Source organism: Zootoca vivipara, chromosome 7 (genome assembly GCF_965207765.1).
Source record: "Zootoca vivipara chromosome 7, rZooViv2.hap1.1, whole genome shotgun sequence".
Taxonomy (NCBI): domain Eukaryota; kingdom Metazoa; phylum Chordata; class Lepidosauria; order Squamata; family Lacertidae; genus Zootoca; species Zootoca vivipara.
In genome coordinates this window covers 19,797,230-19,815,222 of record NC_142590.1, presented here as the reverse complement: position 1 = coordinate 19,815,222, position 17,993 = coordinate 19,797,230, and the positions used below count along the sequence as shown (strand labels likewise).

Below are 17,993 nucleotides of genomic sequence, written 5' to 3'. Positions count from 1 at the left end.
AGAGCTAGGGGAACCTTTGGCTCCACAGATGTTACTGAACTACAACTTCCATCCTCCCTGGGCATTGGCCATGCTTGCTGGGGCTGATGGGAACTGGAGTCCAACAACACCTGGTAGGCTACAGGTTCCCTGTCCCCGGTTTACAGGAAACAACTAAACAATTCTACGAAATCTGGCAAGGGCCAAAAGAAAACAGCAACCCTTACAAAGCAAGGAAAAGGACATTTATTTACAAAGGTAATATAACACATCAACTACCTACAGCACTTCGGCTACTCTGCTGTTTAGCGGAAAACATTTTACAAATGGGAGCAGAGGTAATGTAAACACGAATACTCTATTCACGGGATAAAAAAAAACTTTACTACAAACAGATTTAAATAATACTGTGCAAGACGTAAAAGTACCAAGAACATGAAATTGCAGGTAAGGGTGTCAAAAAACTTTTCAGAAGGACATATCCACTCCATTGGAAATGAATTTCATGTGCGCTATTGTACAAGCTAATTTTTGTAAAATTACAGTTGAGAGCATCCTTCAAAGTAGACATTAAAAGTCAGTTCAGTTGTTTTGTAGTTAAAATTTAGGGAGACAACACATGTTTTAAACTCACTCTTATTAGCTCCACTTAATATGAGTGGAGAATGTTCTGCCATGATGAGCATATTTATTCAGATAAATATGCCCTCCTAAGCATGCATAGGATCGCAGCCTTAGTTTTATTCAGTCATAGAGAATGACATCACAGAACATTGTCTACACACTACCATGTTGTGACAGTTTTAAACAAGCAGCTCTCTCTCCCCCCCCCCCCAAGATTCCTGGGAACTGTAGTCTGGCATGGGTACTGATGAACATGTTAAGAGTTCCACCTAGTCTTTCTCCTAGAACTTCACTTTACACTGGTGTGTAGGTTCGTGAAACTACCAGATTGTATTGCTGAAAATGAGGGAAAGGTTCGGGTATTTATACAGACACAATGTCAGGTTAGTTCAAATGTGTGATGTGGATCTGTCCAGCTGTAAGAAGTACAGTTGATTTCAATGGAAAGATTAAGTGTGTCTTTTAAAATACCCTCCCCTGAAATCAGTGGGTCTTTAAAATCCCTAACTTCAGTTGGATTAGAGGGGGGCGGGATCCCCACACTCTGTAATAATACAAACTCACCAATGATGCTTTCTGAACCATCCGGCAATTATTCCGCTATATGTGGAAGGAAATGCTCAGGCACAGAACTAATAGGGCCATTGCAAGTTTTGGCATTTCCCCCTCAGATCTGTGACCTTATGGCCCATGGCCAGTTAAAATATACGCTATTTATAAGGATGGTCTAACGCTTCCAGGATTTCCTTCTATGGAGGCAGTTCAAAAGCAAGTGATTGACCTTTTATTAATAGGTAACGTCTGCCCCGCAGACAGAGGTGGATTTAGGGGAGCGCGAGTGGATCAGTTTCACTGGGTGCAGGGCCATACATACAACTATGATGTAGAATGAAAGGTCCTGAATTATGGTGTCGCTGCTGAAATTTGAAACCCCAAGGTCTGCCATTGCCCACGGATCCCTTAACTTAGCTACCAAAAGGTGTGAAGCTGTTTCTATCACATTTAAAAACCTCTAGTTAGGTAGCCGTGTTGGTCTGATGCAGTCAAAATATATTTAAAAAATATTTAAAAATTGTCCAGTGGCACCAACTAAGTTTGTTCTTGGTATAAACTTCCGTGTGCATGCACACTTCTCCAGATACCTTGTCCTTCCACTAAGAATCTCAGGACAGCACCCATAGCCCCATTGCCATTTTCTCACTACAACAACCCTGCGAGGTAGGTTAGCTTGAGAGAGTGACTGACCCCAGGGAGCCCAGCGAGATTTACGGCTGCGTAGGGACAAACCTGGGTCTCCCCAGTCCGAGCCCAACACATTTAACAACTACACCACAGTGATTCTCACAAAAGTGCGTATTTTTGGTTTGTCACATTAAGTTATGATGAGGAAGTTCATCAAAGCAATGCACAACATTATCCGCCTGTTAATCTTGCAGAAAACGTGTGGTTACTCTTGCTCCGTTTATACTTTTGGTTTCAGGGAGTTCACCAGGCTGTAGGATCCGTTTATCTTTGCCTTTCGAAAAATGTAGATCAATAGGGCTGCCATGGGCCCAGCCGCCGTTGCCAACGAAGAAACAGCAATGATCACAGGAGTCATGTAATCTAGTCTGTCTGCAAAAATCAGGGAGAAGAAAAAGAAGTTGAGTGAAGTTGAGCTACTATACCAACAGTGCTACCTTAAAGACAATACTCCTTCACACAGAGTAGCTAATGTACTGCCCTACAGATGATGTTGGACTACAACTCCCATCATCTCTGATCATTATTCAAGCTTGCTTTGGCTGATGGGAGTTGTAGTCCAACATCATGCGAAGTGTTCCATGTTGGTTAGCTCTGTCCTAGCAAAATAATTTCCTTCCCTTCTGAATTTAACATCACTCTTACTCCTTCCCCCAACTCAATTGCTTGCGTTCTTGTTAGGGATGGAGGAAAAATTCAATTTGGTACACCTTTATAAGTCAAATCCACCAAATTCGCACTTTCTGAAACAATATGTTCGATATGAATCCTTCAAAATACACACCTATCCGAATATTGTGATGTAAATAATATTTACAGAAATGGTTAGGCTAGGACAAAAGTGTGCATAGAAATGAAGGTATTATTAAAAATAACATACAAAAATGCAAATTGCTTGCAAAAATGTGCACGTTAAAAGTGCAAGCAAAAACGTGTTTGTTAGGAGAAATTAACGCTAAAATGGTGATGAATTTTCATGTGGATTTCTTTTAAAACACACACACAAACACTAATTGCTGCAAAATGTGGAAAACTGAATGTAAGGTTGAAAACTGGAGAAACGGAGAGAACCAAAGTCGACAGTTTCTTCCATTGCTACCGTAGATCCTCTTGAGTAAAAAGACATACAGTAATAAAACACCCAAACTGTTGCTGAAGACATGGTATTTCTGTTTTTCCTCCCTTTAATTATTTTCCATGGTTTAACTTCTTTGTCAATTTTGCTGTACTCTTTTTGGCTTGTCTTCAAAACATTTTTTGTTTAGACAAGCATATCCCGACACTTGGATGTTGTTCGGGTATCATGCTTCATTTTTATTTTTACCATTAGTTTTAATTACCAGTACAGTAACTTTAAATGTTTTAAATTGTTTTTTAATCTATTTTCATTGAGGATCCTAATATTTGTTGTAAACCACCTAGACCTTATACTGCAACTAAGTAGTTAGCTCTCTAGCTAACTCAGGTATTGATTGACTACAACTTCCATGATTGCCACATCTCTGGTGTATTCAATAGTTGGGGAGGGGCAGTGAATTACTTACCTATGACTATTTTGTCCTCTTCTGTACTGTTTCCCACATCATCAACTTTCACTGTGTATGTGATTGTATTGTTTCTGGATGCTGTATGCGTTGTAAAGATTCTTCCGTTTGTGGCGAGGGAAGTTTCATTTTCCGGATCGTCCCCTTTGCTGTCAGTCACTTGATGTTGAGTATTATAGGCTGTACCCTTAATGGTGAGATCTTCCACCTCAGTAACAGCTTCAGTTCGATCTGTTAATGCTGGAGTGGAGGGTGACAATTCTGGAGTGGAGGGTGACGATTCTGGAGCAGTTGGTGACAATTCTGGAGTAGAATGTGATGTTTCTGGAGTAGAGGGTGACAATTCTGGAGTAGAGGGTGACGAGACTGAAGAAAAAGGGGGATATATTTAGTGGCATTTAATCTGGATAAAAAGGTTGAGTTACACTGTGCAAATACTGTCAAATGTTGAAATCAAGAATCCCATACAAATATCAGGTTTTCAAATATTTGGCAAACATTTGAGCATTCAGAGCTGGAGAGTATTCCAGCATTAAAAACTGAAGAGAAGGATTTAGCAGGCAAGTTAATTTCATCTCTGCCTTTAACCAAAAGTGAAGAGCACACAGTCTGGCCCTAGAAATCAAAGCTGAACTTGTTTCGCTGTAAATCCTTATTTACCTTCAACAATTATTTCCACGCTCCTGCTTTCGTTTCCAGCCATGTTAACTGCTTCACACTCATAAAGCCCCATAGCTTCTGCCTGTACGGCTTTTATGGTTAAAGTAGCACCTTCCAAAATGTGCCGAGAACCTCCGCCCAAAAGCTGCTTTTTCCAGAAAACCTTTGGGGTGGGACTCCCATAGGTGGAACAACTCAGCGTTATGGTGTCTCCTTCCTTCACTGTGCTAGAAGGCATGGCGACAATCCTTGTATTCCTTGGTCCATCTAGAAAACAAAATGCAAAAGCGATGCACTTTATCCAACTCTTGACTAAAGATGCGAGATGTGTTCTGCAGATACACTGGGTGGTCTTCAGACAAACCTTAGCCCCACAGCTGGACTATGGAGGTTTGGTTTTTCCATTTATCTATTTCAGTTATTTATACCACACTTCAGAGCAAAAGCTTTCACGAAGCAGCTTATGCTAACATCAGCCCCTTCCAAAACATGAAAGTCTTCTGCTAAATCTGGTCCTCCCTCAAAGAGGTGAGACCTGGAAACCGACACACAGTGTTGTGGGTGGGTAAGATTGGTCAGCCACAACACCCGATTGGTAGGTCCCTCGATGTTGGGTTCAATCTGGCCAATGGGGCGCAGTCCAAATGGATCGAGGGACTTATATATGCCCATGCACGTGACCCAGAGCTGCCTCTTTCGGTGCGTGCATTCGGAACACCCACCCACCTCTCCCTACTTTTAGGGCTTGTTGTGCTTGACCTTGCTATGCCGTCGTGTGTCATCTGTTGTTGGGACAGGAGCATGGCAGGAATTTCCCCCACATGGCTGATTGGCTGGGGGCATTTGGGTTTCACCTGCCGCATAGCAAATCGTCACAACTTGTAAGGTTGCGGATCGGCACTGGTTCGGGTGATAGGGATGGGAGAACGCTCTTGGCATCCTTATGTGAAGGGTATTCCGTTAAAGGAATCCAGGGACTCAAATGGTTTGGTCAACCCCTGGGAGGGGGTTGTGCCCGTGCCTGAATCCAGGGGGACACTTGGGTGGCGGACATAGCCTGTTCCTGGCTGTTCACCCTTGGCTGACATATGCTGGTGCCCTGGGTCAGCGCTACCTGCAAGGGTGCAGGGAGCTAGTCGAACCAGAGCCTAAGCAACCACTCACTTTCTGTAAACAATAAAGTTGTGGCCTAAATTCTGCCAAAAACCAAACCAAAATTTGAGTCATGTGTGAATTTATTCGGGGGGGGGGGTTCTGGGTCTGACCACGCAAACACATCTGAAGGCAAGAAGAGGGGTGCTTGGTCAGTCTTGACCTGTGTCTTACATCTGCCAGAGAGTCGACTGGCGAATTGCAAAACTGGAGAGCTCTAAAACTCAGTTTGGGTGCCTCAGCAGAAAGGCAGCATATAAATCCATCGAGTCAATAACAAATAAATAAAATAGATGCTGAGTAGTGCTTATTTATTCAAACTTACATTCCACACTTAGTGTTTCTGCCCTTTTGACTTTCCCAAACTCATTCTCTGCTTCACACTCGTAACCTCCTGCATCATCAGGAGTCACTCTAGGGATGCAGACGACTCCATCCTTGCTATCAAGGACCACTTCTTCATTGGCTGATTTCCTCTTTAGGGTGACCTTGGCAGCAGGGCTGCTCTTTGCAAAGCACTGCAAAGTCACACTTTCTCCTTCCTTAACTAATGTGGCAGGAAGGATGGAGAAGTCTGGAAGTCTGGGGGCATCTACGAGAGGAGAAACAACGCGTGTTGCAAACCTGCCGTTAGTGTATGTTGCTAAATGTTTTCATTCAGTTCAGTAAGTTTATTGTGCTAGCCAAAAGCTCTGACTGTTACATTATAGTGTACAAAATACAAACATAGCAACGATACAAACAACACCAATAATATAAAGGAAATAAAAATCAGTTTAAACCTCTGCATCTCCAAAACAGTTCATAGCAATATCATCTAACTCTCCCTTTCCAGTTTTTCTTTTCTTTTTGCAGCCAGTGCCAAAAGATCTACTTCGTCTGTCACAAAGCATTAGTGCCTCTCAAAAGAAATCAATCCATATGTATTGCTGATTGCATATGGTTTATTTATCTTCTTTACTTATCAAAACCACTTACTTAATTGTAGTAAAAACCAGCAAGTGGTTTACATTAAACAACGGCCAAATCAAGAGCCAAAATGGGATGGATTTGTTATTATTATTAACCCAACAGTTCCCATGTGTCACTAAATTTGTCATACATTACAGAGTGTAAAAATGAAAACTAGGTCACATCTACACTGATGATAATGGGATAATTAATCAGTGCTGCACCCTATGTCTTGATTTTCTCCTGTACATATAATGTAGCCCTGAAGACCAGTTGTCTTAATTTACTTACAGTTAACATGCAATACTTGTGTTGTTTTCCTCTCCTTGGGCTCAAACTCCATCTCATCAATTGGCAGTTCAGCTCTGCATGTGATTTTTCTCCCATTATCTTCTTCACTGGGAGTAAACGTCATACTCGCACTTTTCGTCTCGACAGATTTGATAATGGGTTCTCGGGAAAACTCTGTCATCCGACGAACCTCCCCTTCTATCTCCAAGTAGATCTCCAGCCGGTCAGCGGGATACACTTTAGGAACACGGCAGGTGATAGTGGCTGGTTCCCCAAGAACAAGCGGGTGGCTGATCTCTATAACAGGATCACTGGGAAATGCTAGAAATAGGACGCAGAAGGAGAAAAAAGGTTACTTGAGAGAGGCTCAAAGACTCATGTCTGCATGTGTGCTCACACCCTAGATTCAGATTTCTGGTGTTTTGAATGTGAGCTGCTTCTCAAGTTAAGACGTATCATGGCTGAAGGAAAACCGAAGCAGCAGTGAGGGGGTTTTCACATGGCAATTCTTCCCTGACAGAAAGAACTTTCCAAATTCTGCATGATTGTTGAACAAGTACTCATTCAGCTGCATCAAAATATGAAGGACCCACTTGCTTCTGTATTTAGAAAGCAACATGGAAAATTTCTACTGTGTGTTTTAAATTATAATGGCTCCATCTGTACAGTGGGACTTTGGTTCTTGAACTTAATCCATTCCAGGAGTCTGTTCGACTCCTGAAACCATCTGAAAATCAAGGCATGGCTTCCGATTGGCTGCAGGACGTTCGGCTTCCGAAAAAAGTTCACAAACCAGAACACTTACTTCTTGGGCGTCCGGGAGCCGATATGTTCGGGAGCCAAGCCATTCGAGTACCAAGGTACCACTGTACTGGGAAGTCATCCCCCTCGCTGACAACATTCAATCGGAAACTCTTCAAGAGCTTGACTGTGCTCTGTTCACTTCAATGAGGCTTAAGCAGGTGGATTTCCATGGAGATTTTGTTCAGCACAACCCATTCAGTATGTTAATGCACGGTGCAGAGAAAGCGGGTAATGGGAAGTTTTGTCTTCCTCTTGCACAATACTAGAACTCAAGGACATCTAATGGGCAACCTCACATATAAATCATTGCAGTGTTGGAAGTGGGGGTTATTAGAGCAAGGATCATAGAACTGTAGAATTGGAAGGGATCCTGAGCACCATCTAGTCCAACCCCCTGCAATGCAGGAACAAGCAGCTGTCCCATATGGGATTTGAACCTGCAACCTTGCTGTTATCAGCACCACACTCTAACCAGCTGAGCTATAATGGTAGCAAGGCTCTTTGTGTCCAGATAGGGCTGCAGGTCGTAGATCAGCCCAAGCCAATAAAAGACACAACATGCCTCTAAGGGCGACTTCATATACAGTGGTGGGTCCAAAATTGCTTAACTGAACTTTTTTGAGGAGGGGGTGCAGGCCCCTCCCCCCTGGAGAATGCTACTCAATTTATTCACACTGTATAAACTGGTGTGCAACCTCTCTCTGTAATCTGGATTGTCTTGAGCAAAACAAACAAATCCATAAACCAGCCCAGATCAGATGAGGTACATGTGGAGCAATGAACATGTAAAATCCTGGATCTAGACCGTGGGAAAAGTAAAGTGCAACTAAAACAAAGAAAACAAACTAGTAGGTTGAAATGTGATTGTTTCAGAGGGTTGTGCAGGAATATTACTTACAGTAAATGTCAATTTGCACCTTCTTTTGTTTTCTGACCTCCCCGCATCTAGTGTTGCAGAGATATTCGTGCTCGTTTTCAAAGCCAACCTTCATCTTTAAGACTGAGCTGCTTCCCTGTTGGCTCACATTTGCACCTAACGGGAAGTCAAGCTGGGTCCTCCAGGAGAAAATGGGGCGATCACAGCCAGTTGTGCGGCACCGTAGCTCCAGGTCTTCACCGATCTGTGCGGCAACTTGGTGGCCTGGCACAATGTCCTCCACCTCAAATGCTTTGGCTGAAAGAAGAGGGAAAGAAACAGGCTCAATCTCTTCAATTCAGATAGGCTTTATATTTTCCTGTAATGGCATTTCCACCATATAGGCAACGTCTAAATCCATCAGATTGTCTATTCTCAACAAGTCGCCTCCAGTCCAGATCCCATTGAATTCAATGGCACAGTCTACCAAGCAAGCACACACAAGATCAAGCTACAGCTGTCTAAGCAAATGCTGACTTTCTCAAATCAGAACTGAGTTTCAGATGTTAAATCTACAGTTGTGACAGTTTATAAACCTATACAAGTTTATGCTTGCTGGCAGCCCAAGATCCATCTGTCACCAACTGCTTTGAACAGCCGACAACAGGTGAATTGTTGCCCCAAAGGCCTTGTTTAATCCATTTCACGTGACTTGTTTAATACACAAATTGATTTTGCATCCACCTGTAACAGCATTTCTAAAATTGCATGATCCTTGGGCAGGAATTCCAATGTAAAATTACCTGGCTGGGAATATGCCCCACTGAACTCTGCAAGATTTACGCTGCATTGCTAACCTCACTTTCCCAAATTAATTCAACAGGACTTACTTCTGGATAAACATTCTTAACAGACATGGCTACCTACTTCAAGTAAAAAAAAATTCCTTCCAGTAGCACCTTAGAGACCAACTAAGGTATCTGAAGAAGTGTGCATGCACACGAAAGCTCACACCAATGACAAACTTAGTTAGCCTCTAAGATGCTACTGGAAGGAATTTTTTATTTTGTTTCAGCTGTGGCAGACCAACACGGCCACCTACCGGTACCTGTTACTTCAAGTAAGTCTTACTGAATTTGGGGGAAAGAATTTATGCTATTTATGGATAAACACAGAGAGGGACTGTCAGTGCAATATTATGCATGAAGTCACTAATTCTCAGGGGTAGGGATGGAGGAGGAATTTGGTTCCATTCACATTTAAAGTTGAATCAAATTCATGCTTCCCAAAACAAAAATGTGTGAGGCTCTCCTTCAAAATAAACACTTACTTGAATTTTGCAATACAGTTCGCCAACCCCCCACCCCCAAAATGCACATTTTGTGGGAAAGTGTGCATAATAATTAATATATTGGTGAAAAGAACTTAATTGCTTGCAACAATGCATTTGTTAGTTAAAACAGAAATAATTCACACTAAAATGCAAAATGTGGATAACTGGAAAAATGATAAAAAGAGATAACCGAAATGGACGGATCCATCCGTACTCAGAAGTAAGTTCCACTGCAGGTTTAACTCTTAGATAAAGATTATGACTACCCCCTTATTAAGGGGCCTCTTCTGCACCTAAATAATTTAGATTTATCATTGAAATGTCTTCCTTGCACAAGTGATGCTATTTTCCTGAAACCGTTCATTTATAAGGTAACAGTTCAAGTGTCTCATGCTACTGGACTGAGCATGCAATTTATAAGAACACGCCTCACATTAAACAAACTACAACTGCATGTTTATTTTCTGAAGTGACAAAGCCAAAACTCAACAGATAGCCATGTTAGAATATATCTAAAAGCACAGAATTCCCGCCTCCTGAAAAATACCAAAGCAAAGCACACAACTCACAAGTTAGGACAGCCATAAGTAAAAGCACCGTCAACGCTGACCAAGTTCCTCTTGACATTTGGCTGCCTTTCGTCTTAAACTGATGTCGAGAGGGAAAAGGGAAACAGGTTTCAAAACCTGGATGCTGCTCCTTCAGAAGTGAAAGCCGAGGCTTTTGAAAGTATTTGCTCCGAGAGGGAAAGCAGTGTGAGGAAACCCCATCTCTTTCTTTTTTATATACAGTGAGGGAGGAGGTGGGCTGTGGGGAAGGGGTGAAGTAGGGAAGACAAGTTGGAATTTCCATGCCGGGAAACCCCATAAAGCAAGAGTGAAAAGTGAAACCCCCCTCAGTGAGGAGTGGACTTGGAGTCGCTCTCTGGACTTGGCTCCCTCTACTGCTTCCTGAGCTATATTTCGTTTCTCTCACACACACACACACACAAAAACCACCTGACAACAGCATGGAAGAAAAGCAAGAGGCTCTTCGTCAAGAAGGGAGTGGGGGGGGGGAGAGAGAGAGAGAGAAAGGAAGAGAAAATAAATTTAAGTGCAGGAGAAAAATGAAAATCTAACAGGAAGGAATTTTAGGGCTCGTTCTACCGGGGAGAAATAGTGAAGAAAAAGGGTTAAATGACCCGTCAACTTGAAAGTCTTCAAGTGACAACATATACAGGATTTTAAGTGAACTTCTTTCTTTCTCACTCTGCTCGGAATGAGAACACTGGCCAACTTTACAGGGCCGTTGTAACAATTCCTATATTAAGGTTCCCGTTTTTATTTGCTTTACTGGCTCACGGACCTTTGATCTGTCAGGCTGAGGGCCTGGTCTGTACTCATTAGCAAAGGGGCGGGCAATCTTTGTCAGGCTGAGGGCCACAGTCTTTTCTGAGCAACCTCCCAGGGGCCACATTTCAGAGCTGGGCAGGGCCAGAGGCAGAGCACCAAATTTTACTTTTCTTACATTTGCCTAGCTTCTGGGCAGACTTCTCTCATCCATCTGGTCATGCAAGACTTCAAGGGCACATTGGAGCCAGGCAAAAACACCAAAGGACAGTGCAAATTAAGAGCAGTGAGGTGTGTGGCCCGAGGAATCGAGGTGGGGCTTGAGAAATTTCCAGGGGCCACATAGAGGGGTCTGGAGGGTCACATTTGGCCCCTGGGCTGGAGGTTGCCCACCCTTGTGTTCCTCCCCTTGTCACTCCTTTATTTATTTACTTTTAGGACTTAGCCCTGTTAAGCACCGTACATGACAAAATATAAAAGACCATTTTTTAAAAACCAATTTTAAAACTGAAGCTTAAAAACAAAGGCCAGAAACATTTCATGAATGTGGCCATGAATAATTTCAATAAATATCCCCTTAAAAATATCCCACAATGTACAGGAGTCTTGCTGAGTCCTTGCTTGCACTTGCTTGTCCTCTTCTTTCCCCCCCAATTATATTTTATAAAGTTTCAACATTTTCAACATATACAATCCAATACACAATTATGTTTTTTCTCTTATTTTCATTGACTTCCCATCCCGTTTTCCATGGAGTTGTTGTTTCTCCCTTCTATCTATTAAATCATAACCCACAATGCTATAATCTAATTACTTCTGTTGCTCATAGCTCAAATCCTGCTCGCGAGTTCATCATACTATTATATTTCTTTAAGCAGTAAGAAAAAGGCACCTGTTCTTTCATAAAACGCTCATCATCAGATTATCTTAATTTTGCTGTTAATTTTGCCAGTTCTGCATAGTCCATTATCTTGCTTAGTTCCCCACCCTCATATGAGCAGGTGATAGCAGGGCCGGCCCCTCCATGAGGCAGACTGAGGCAATTGGCTCAGGTGGCAGAATCCAAGAGGCGCCTCTACAGGCAAACCACCCATCCTGTTGTCACTGGAGAAGTGAGGAGAAGTGGTTGTGGTGGCTTCCAGGTTCGAGCGAGATTTTGCAGGAGCCCTTGTGAGATCGTGCTGGAACCCAGAAGCTGCAGGCTCACCACCCTGGTAAGTGAGGGTTTGGCAGTGGCGAAGAGCACCTTCCTATTTTGCCTCAGGCGGTGAAACAGGATAGGCCACCCTGGGTGACAGTTTTCCTTATGTGGGAAAAAAAAGCTTTTTCTTTTTCTTTTTTGCAAACTCAGGCAGCATGAAAACAAGGCAGATCCTTTAGTTTTCTGGTTTGTTACAACTAGAGATGGCCACTGGTCCCATCACCTCCTGGCAAATAGAAGGGGAAGAAATGGAGGCAGTGAGAGATTTTACTTTCTTGGGCTCCTTGATCACTGCAGATGGTGACAGCAGTCACGAAATTAAAAGACGCCTGCTTCTTGGGAGAAAAGCAATGACAAACCTTGACAGCATCTTAAAAAGCAGAGACATCACCTTGCCGACAAAGGTCCGTATAGTTAAGGCTATGGTTTTCCCAGTGGTGATGTATGGAAGTGAGAGTTGGACCATAATCGCCGAAGAATTGATGCTTTTGAATTATGGTGCTGGAGGAGACTCTTGAGAGTCCCATGGACTGCAAGAAGATCAAACCTATCCATTCTGAAGGAAATCGACCCTGAGTGCTCACAGGAAGGACAGATCGTGAAGCTGAGGCTCCAATACTTTGGCCACCTCATGAGAAGAGAAGAATCCTTGGAAAAGACCTTGATGTTGGGAAAGATGGAGGGCACTAGGAGAAGGGGACGACAGAGAATGAGATGGTTGGACAGTGTTCTCGAAGCTATGAACATGAGTTTGACCAAACTGTGGGAGGCAGCGGAAGACAGGAGTGCCTGGCGTGCTATGGTCCATGGGGTCACGAAGAGTTGGACACGACTAAACGACTAAACAACAACAACAACTAGAGATGTGTGCGATGCACTTTGACCGTAACAGAAGCTCTGTATAATTGCTAAGCACTATCAACATGTCATGCATTTGGAAGGGAATTTGACAAGCTGTTTTGCTCCGAATTTTTGTTCACTATTGAAGCATTTGAGAAAGCCGTTTCACTCCGAAACTTCATTTACCATTGAAGCATTTGGGAAAGGAGCCAATGCGTTGCAAAGGCTAGCGGGCTGGATTAGACCAGGGTTCGAATCCCTATTTAGCCATGAAGCACACTGGCCTTGGGGGTGTTTTCTCTCTGCATCCTCTGAGCCTCTTAAGCAAGGACAGCAGTTTGAATCCACGTGACAGGGTGAGCTCCTGTCTCTTTGTCCCACCTCCTGCCAACCTAGCCATCTGAAAGCATACCAGCATGAATAGATAAAGTGGTACCACTGTGGCGGGAAGGTAAACGGTGTTTCTGTGCACTCTGGCACTTGTCACGGTGTCCCATTGCACCAGAAGCAATTTAGTCATGCTGGCCACATGACCCAGAAAGCTGTCTGTGGACAAATGCCGGCTCCCTTGGCCAGCAAAGCGACATGAGCACCACACCCCATAGTTGAAGTCCACTGGACTTAACCGTCCAGGGGTCCTTTACCTTTTTCTTTTACTTGTACAGACACCATCCCCATGTCATCCCTGTCCCAAACTTTTTGTCAGTGTGACGCTGGAACGGTTATAATCTGTTTTGTGCCAAAGGGACACCTCTCAAGCACTTCTTGAGCACATGTGTGCACAGAGCTCGGTTTCCCCCTCTTGGGGCAGATCTATTGACTTTGCATAGCTGTGGTCCTCTTCCTCACTATGTATATAACCTATGTATGAATAAAAATAGTCAAAATAGGAAGCTGTACAGTGACTAAGATGCCTTCGTATGCGGACATGCAACATGTCTTTTCTGTATATCAGTAGATCACTGTCCCGCCCCGGTTTCTTTCAAAGGACTAGGGAATTAAAATAAACAAATAAAAGCAGTAATAGGGAACACAGTTGCATACTAGTTTGTAAGTGCCCTGGCAATATTCTAGATGCTCCCGCTAACTCACCTGGGCTAAGCACTATCTCTCAGCCCACACAATGAGCCAAAAGAATTGTAACGGATAGATATAGAAAATGCCACACCAAAACTGTCATTCCTCAGTACCCCACCCCCCACCCCCAGTCCATAATACACCTAATACACAGTAGAAATTGGCCACAGGTTATATTTTAAAGAGATAGACTAGAGATATCATAAAGGGTAGAAACACAAGAGATCAACTTTAATTACCTTAGAAAAGCTGAGAACTAAAGCTCTTTCACTCTTTTACCAAAGTAATCTGTGATTTTATTTCTCTATCCTCTAGTAGCCTAGTAGGGGTTGCCATAGCCAAATAATTGAAAGGGATTTTTGTTATTGTTGTTGCTCCTAATTCCAGGAAGGGACTTTAAAAGAAAATTACTTTAATCTAGACTTGGGTGGCCCTCCCGGTGGAAACAATGGGGTGACTTCAAAAATTCAGAAATGGAATGGAACCAGGAAATGAAGCTGTCTGAAGGAAACCGAAACTAAATGAGCGTTTTCCACATTGGTAGACAGAGCAGAAATCTGAATCATAGAACTTTATTCTGCATTCTCTCTGTACCCTTATTTCCAATATTCATCCCTAGTTTGTAGGTGAGCTGACCAGGAAAGCAACACATTGCTCTGCTCATTAACCCAAGCTTGATTTACAAATCAGCAGGTGGAAAAAGTTTTGCAGTTTGGGAATAACCATGATCACCTGCTAATGTCTGAAGAGGAATCTGCTCTTAATGGCGAAGTTATAGAGACTTGGCCAAAAAGTTGGCCACCCTCTGAATTTTGCCCCATTTCATGGAACGGCTGAAGCGGAAACCTCCACCAGCCCTTCTGGTGGAATATGTGAAATTATCTCTTTCCCAACGCATTGAGCAACCATCTTCAAACTTCTACGGTAATAAATCCTCCTCACTCTCAGAAATAAAGGGAAATTCCTTTCTTCTATGTAGATTGGAATGGAATGTAAAGGAGGTGGAAACAAGAAGGCAAGAAAGTCAGAAAGACGGGTAGATTTACCAAAATACAGCTGACCTCTTCCCAGTGGATAATGGACCATTAGGGTGAACATGCCCACCAACCATCCCAATTTGACCGCAATATCCCAGAATTACAGAATTCTGATTGGTTGGATCCTGGAATGTACTGCTTTTTACTTGTGCAAGAGTGAGCGCGGGACCAATTGATGGGTTTTTTTTGGGTGCCACACTCTTGCCTCACACCTGCACACCCCTACCTCCTCCTCCATGTCACGTGGCCCGAGTAAAACTGGCTTCCGGAAGTATGTCACAAGCTCAGGCCTGGCTCCTCCTGAGTCCCCCCACCCCCAACTTGGAACTTCAGCTTGAAAGAAAACAAACTGTGGGGGTGGGAGTTGATGCATGTCAGGGAATGGTCTGAAGACGAGGACTGGGGAGTGCTTTCTATGGCAGACCAGCTTCTCTCCAATGGAGAGCTTAAGGGGGAAGAGCCACCCCCCTTGTCCACAGCATGTTCAGGAGCAGAGAGAAAGACAGGAGCTGAACAGCTTAGGAAGGAGTTACCCAGTTACGAGATAATGACAACAGAACCAGAAGGGAGGGGGCAGCTAGTTGAGACATCACTTGAGAGCGTGGGGGACGGGACGCCCTCAACACAGAGGTCCGAACGTATCAGAGAGCAAAGGAGTCAGAGGGAGGGAGGAACTTCCCATTGGCGCCCAAAATGCTACGGAAGTCGGAAGGAGGGTTTAGAGTAGCCAACTGCCCTCCTTGCAGAGAGCTGCGTATTTGGGCTTGCAACATGATGCAGTAATAAAAGGACTATAAATCTTTCAACCACTCATTAATTCTTATCTGTGAAGTTACCGAAGGGAGCGGAGGACTCTCCACACCTGACACTGTGCCCCTTGTGTGTGTGTGGGGGGGGTGAAGAGGCAAAGGGGTGGTGGGCAAAGGTGCCCATCAGCAAGGTGGTGGTGGTGGGGACAGCCTGAGTGAGAGGGGTCCTCCATCGAGGAGCCCATCCGTGTCCTGATTTTCACCTTTCCTTGAAACAGGGATTCTTCTTTGGATGAAACGAAACATTATCTATGAATCTAGTGAGCTGTAACAAGAAAAATGACAACCAGAAAAAAAGAAAAGAAAAGAAATGCCCTATTGTTGTTGTTGGCATCAAATGCACGTTGTGGAAATCCCAAATTTAAAATGTGAAAATGGGCATGAATCTAGTTAACAATGCTCTGTCTAAAACCAGACCTTCTGTCCACATCCTGTTTTCAAATAAACTTGGCTAGCAGAAATGTTGTTTCAAGCAAAAGACGTCTTTGAAAGGAAAACATTTAATTGGTTTAGATGCCTTCACCTCCATTTCTTCTGTTCCAGATCAGCCCTTTGACTTCCATAAATCTATCACTAAAGCACTATAATTGCATCAATGACATGTTGCAGGATACACTTGCAGAAATACACCAGCCTGGAGCAGCCTGAAGTTAACCACTAGCTTAGATGGGTATCTGATTTGTATAAAATAAAAACCCTCTTATGTCACTCAAAGTACAATTTGGCTGAAAACCAAGGTCTTAAGAGCACATTGATACATTGAGTAATTTTCATAGGTAAGGGATCTGAAACTCAACATCAAAAAAACCAAGATCATGGCCACTGGTCCCATCACCTCCTGGCAAATAGAAGGGGAAGAAATGGAGGCAGTGAGAGATTTTACTTTCTTGGGCTCCTTGATCACTGCAGATGGTGACAGCAGTCACGAAATTAAAAGACACCTGCTTCTTGGGAGAAAAGCAATGACAAACCTTGACAGCATCTTAAAAAGCAGAGACATCACCTTGCCGACAAAGGTCCGTATAGTTAAGGCTATGGTTTTCCCAGTGGTGATGTATGGAAGTGAGAGTTGGACCATAATCGCCGAAGAATTGATGCTTTTGAATTATGGTGCTGGAGGAGACTCTTGAGAGTCCCATGGACTGCAAGAAGATCAAACCTATCCATTCTTAAGGAAATCAGCCCTGAGTGCTCACTGGAAGGACAGGTCGTGAAGCTGAGGCTCCAATACTTTGGTCACCTCATGAGAAGAGAAGACTCCCTGGAAAAGACCCTGATGTTGGGAAAGATGGAGGGCACTAGGAGAAGGGGACAACTGAGGACGAGATGGTTGGACAGTGTTCTCGAAGCTACCAACATGAGTCTGACCAAACTGTGGGAGGCAGTGCAAGACAGGAGTGCCTGGCGTGCTATGGTTCATGGGATCATGAAGAGTTGGACACGACTAAACGACTAACCAACAACAACAAAGGGATCAAATGAGTCACTTCGCTCAATTGAAATATTCTTCAAAATCATTCAGCACCCAGCCAGAAAGCGCATGCCAGGATTTCACACGCACATCACATTATTTTTAAAAGAAAACTTGCTTCTTTATCTCCCAAGACCACTCACTCTGCGCTCTGATAGAGGGTGACACAGCCATGCAAAACATTTTTCTTCAAATATGTATATCTGAATACAAGGACTGCCGTCTTTGATGCCCAGCCAAACAAGCCTCTTGAAAGGGAAACTCAATCTCAGCAGCTCATGTCGCCATTCACTTGGCTTGTCTGCGTATATTCCTTATCAGGCTACGAGCTGCTCATACTTGAACACATTTCTGTCTCTTTTGCTATGCACACTAAAGGGAACCTGTCCTAAAAATACACTTTCCAGATAAAAAGTACCTGCAAGAAGAACTGTTGGACAGTGGGAGAGTCTACCAACAGAGATTACCGAGTTCCCAAGGCTGCAATTCTATGCAGAGGAAACTTGGGAAATTTGCTTTTATTAATTTATTACGGCATTTATTTCCCACCTTTTCTGCATTTTTATTCTCACAACGACCCTGTGAGGTGGGCTAGGCTGAGAGAGAGAGGGACTGGCCCAAGGTCACCCAGCCGAGTGGGGATTTGAACCCTGGTCTCCCAGGTACAGCACTCTAACCATTACACCACACTGTCCTTGTAGGGATAAACATTCACTTCCAATCGAACGTTGTCCATCTTGATCACTGAGTTCTTCTGATGGGACACTTTGGGTGGTCCCCCATGCCCCTGA

The 17,993-nt window shown here is 43.5% G+C and overlaps 1 protein-coding gene across 1 annotated transcript; it reads right to left on the bottom strand.

Annotated features, from left to right (window-relative positions):
• Window positions 1–202: 202 nt before the first annotated feature.
• Window positions 203–10,363, bottom strand: VCAM1 (vascular cell adhesion molecule 1). Its single transcript, XM_035123012.3, has 7 exons — window positions 10,006–10,363; window positions 8,146–8,421; window positions 6,444–6,764; window positions 5,527–5,793; window positions 4,050–4,316; window positions 3,390–3,755; window positions 203–2,217 (listed from the first exon to the last, which is right to left on the bottom strand). The coding sequence occupies exons 1-7, from the start codon at window positions 10,301–10,303 to the stop codon at window positions 2,066–2,068; spliced, it is 1,947 nt and encodes a 648-aa protein (XP_034978903.3). The 5' UTR covers window positions 10,304–10,363; the 3' UTR covers window positions 203–2,065.
• Window positions 10,364–17,993: the final 7,630 nt, after the last annotated feature.

Coding starts and splice junctions, on each gene's coding strand:
- VCAM1 (XM_035123012.3), bottom strand. CDS start 10,303: ATGGGGTTTCCCGGCATGGAAATTCCAACTTGTCTTCCCTACTTCACC. Junction 8,422..10,005: donor ACTTATGGCTGTCCTAACTT/GTGAGTTGTGTG, acceptor CTCTTCTTTCAG/CCAAAGCATTTGAGGTGGAG. Junction 3,756..4,049: donor CGTGGAAATAATTGTTGAAG/GTAAATAAGGAT, acceptor CTTTTTCTTCAG/TCTCGTCACCCTCTACTCCA.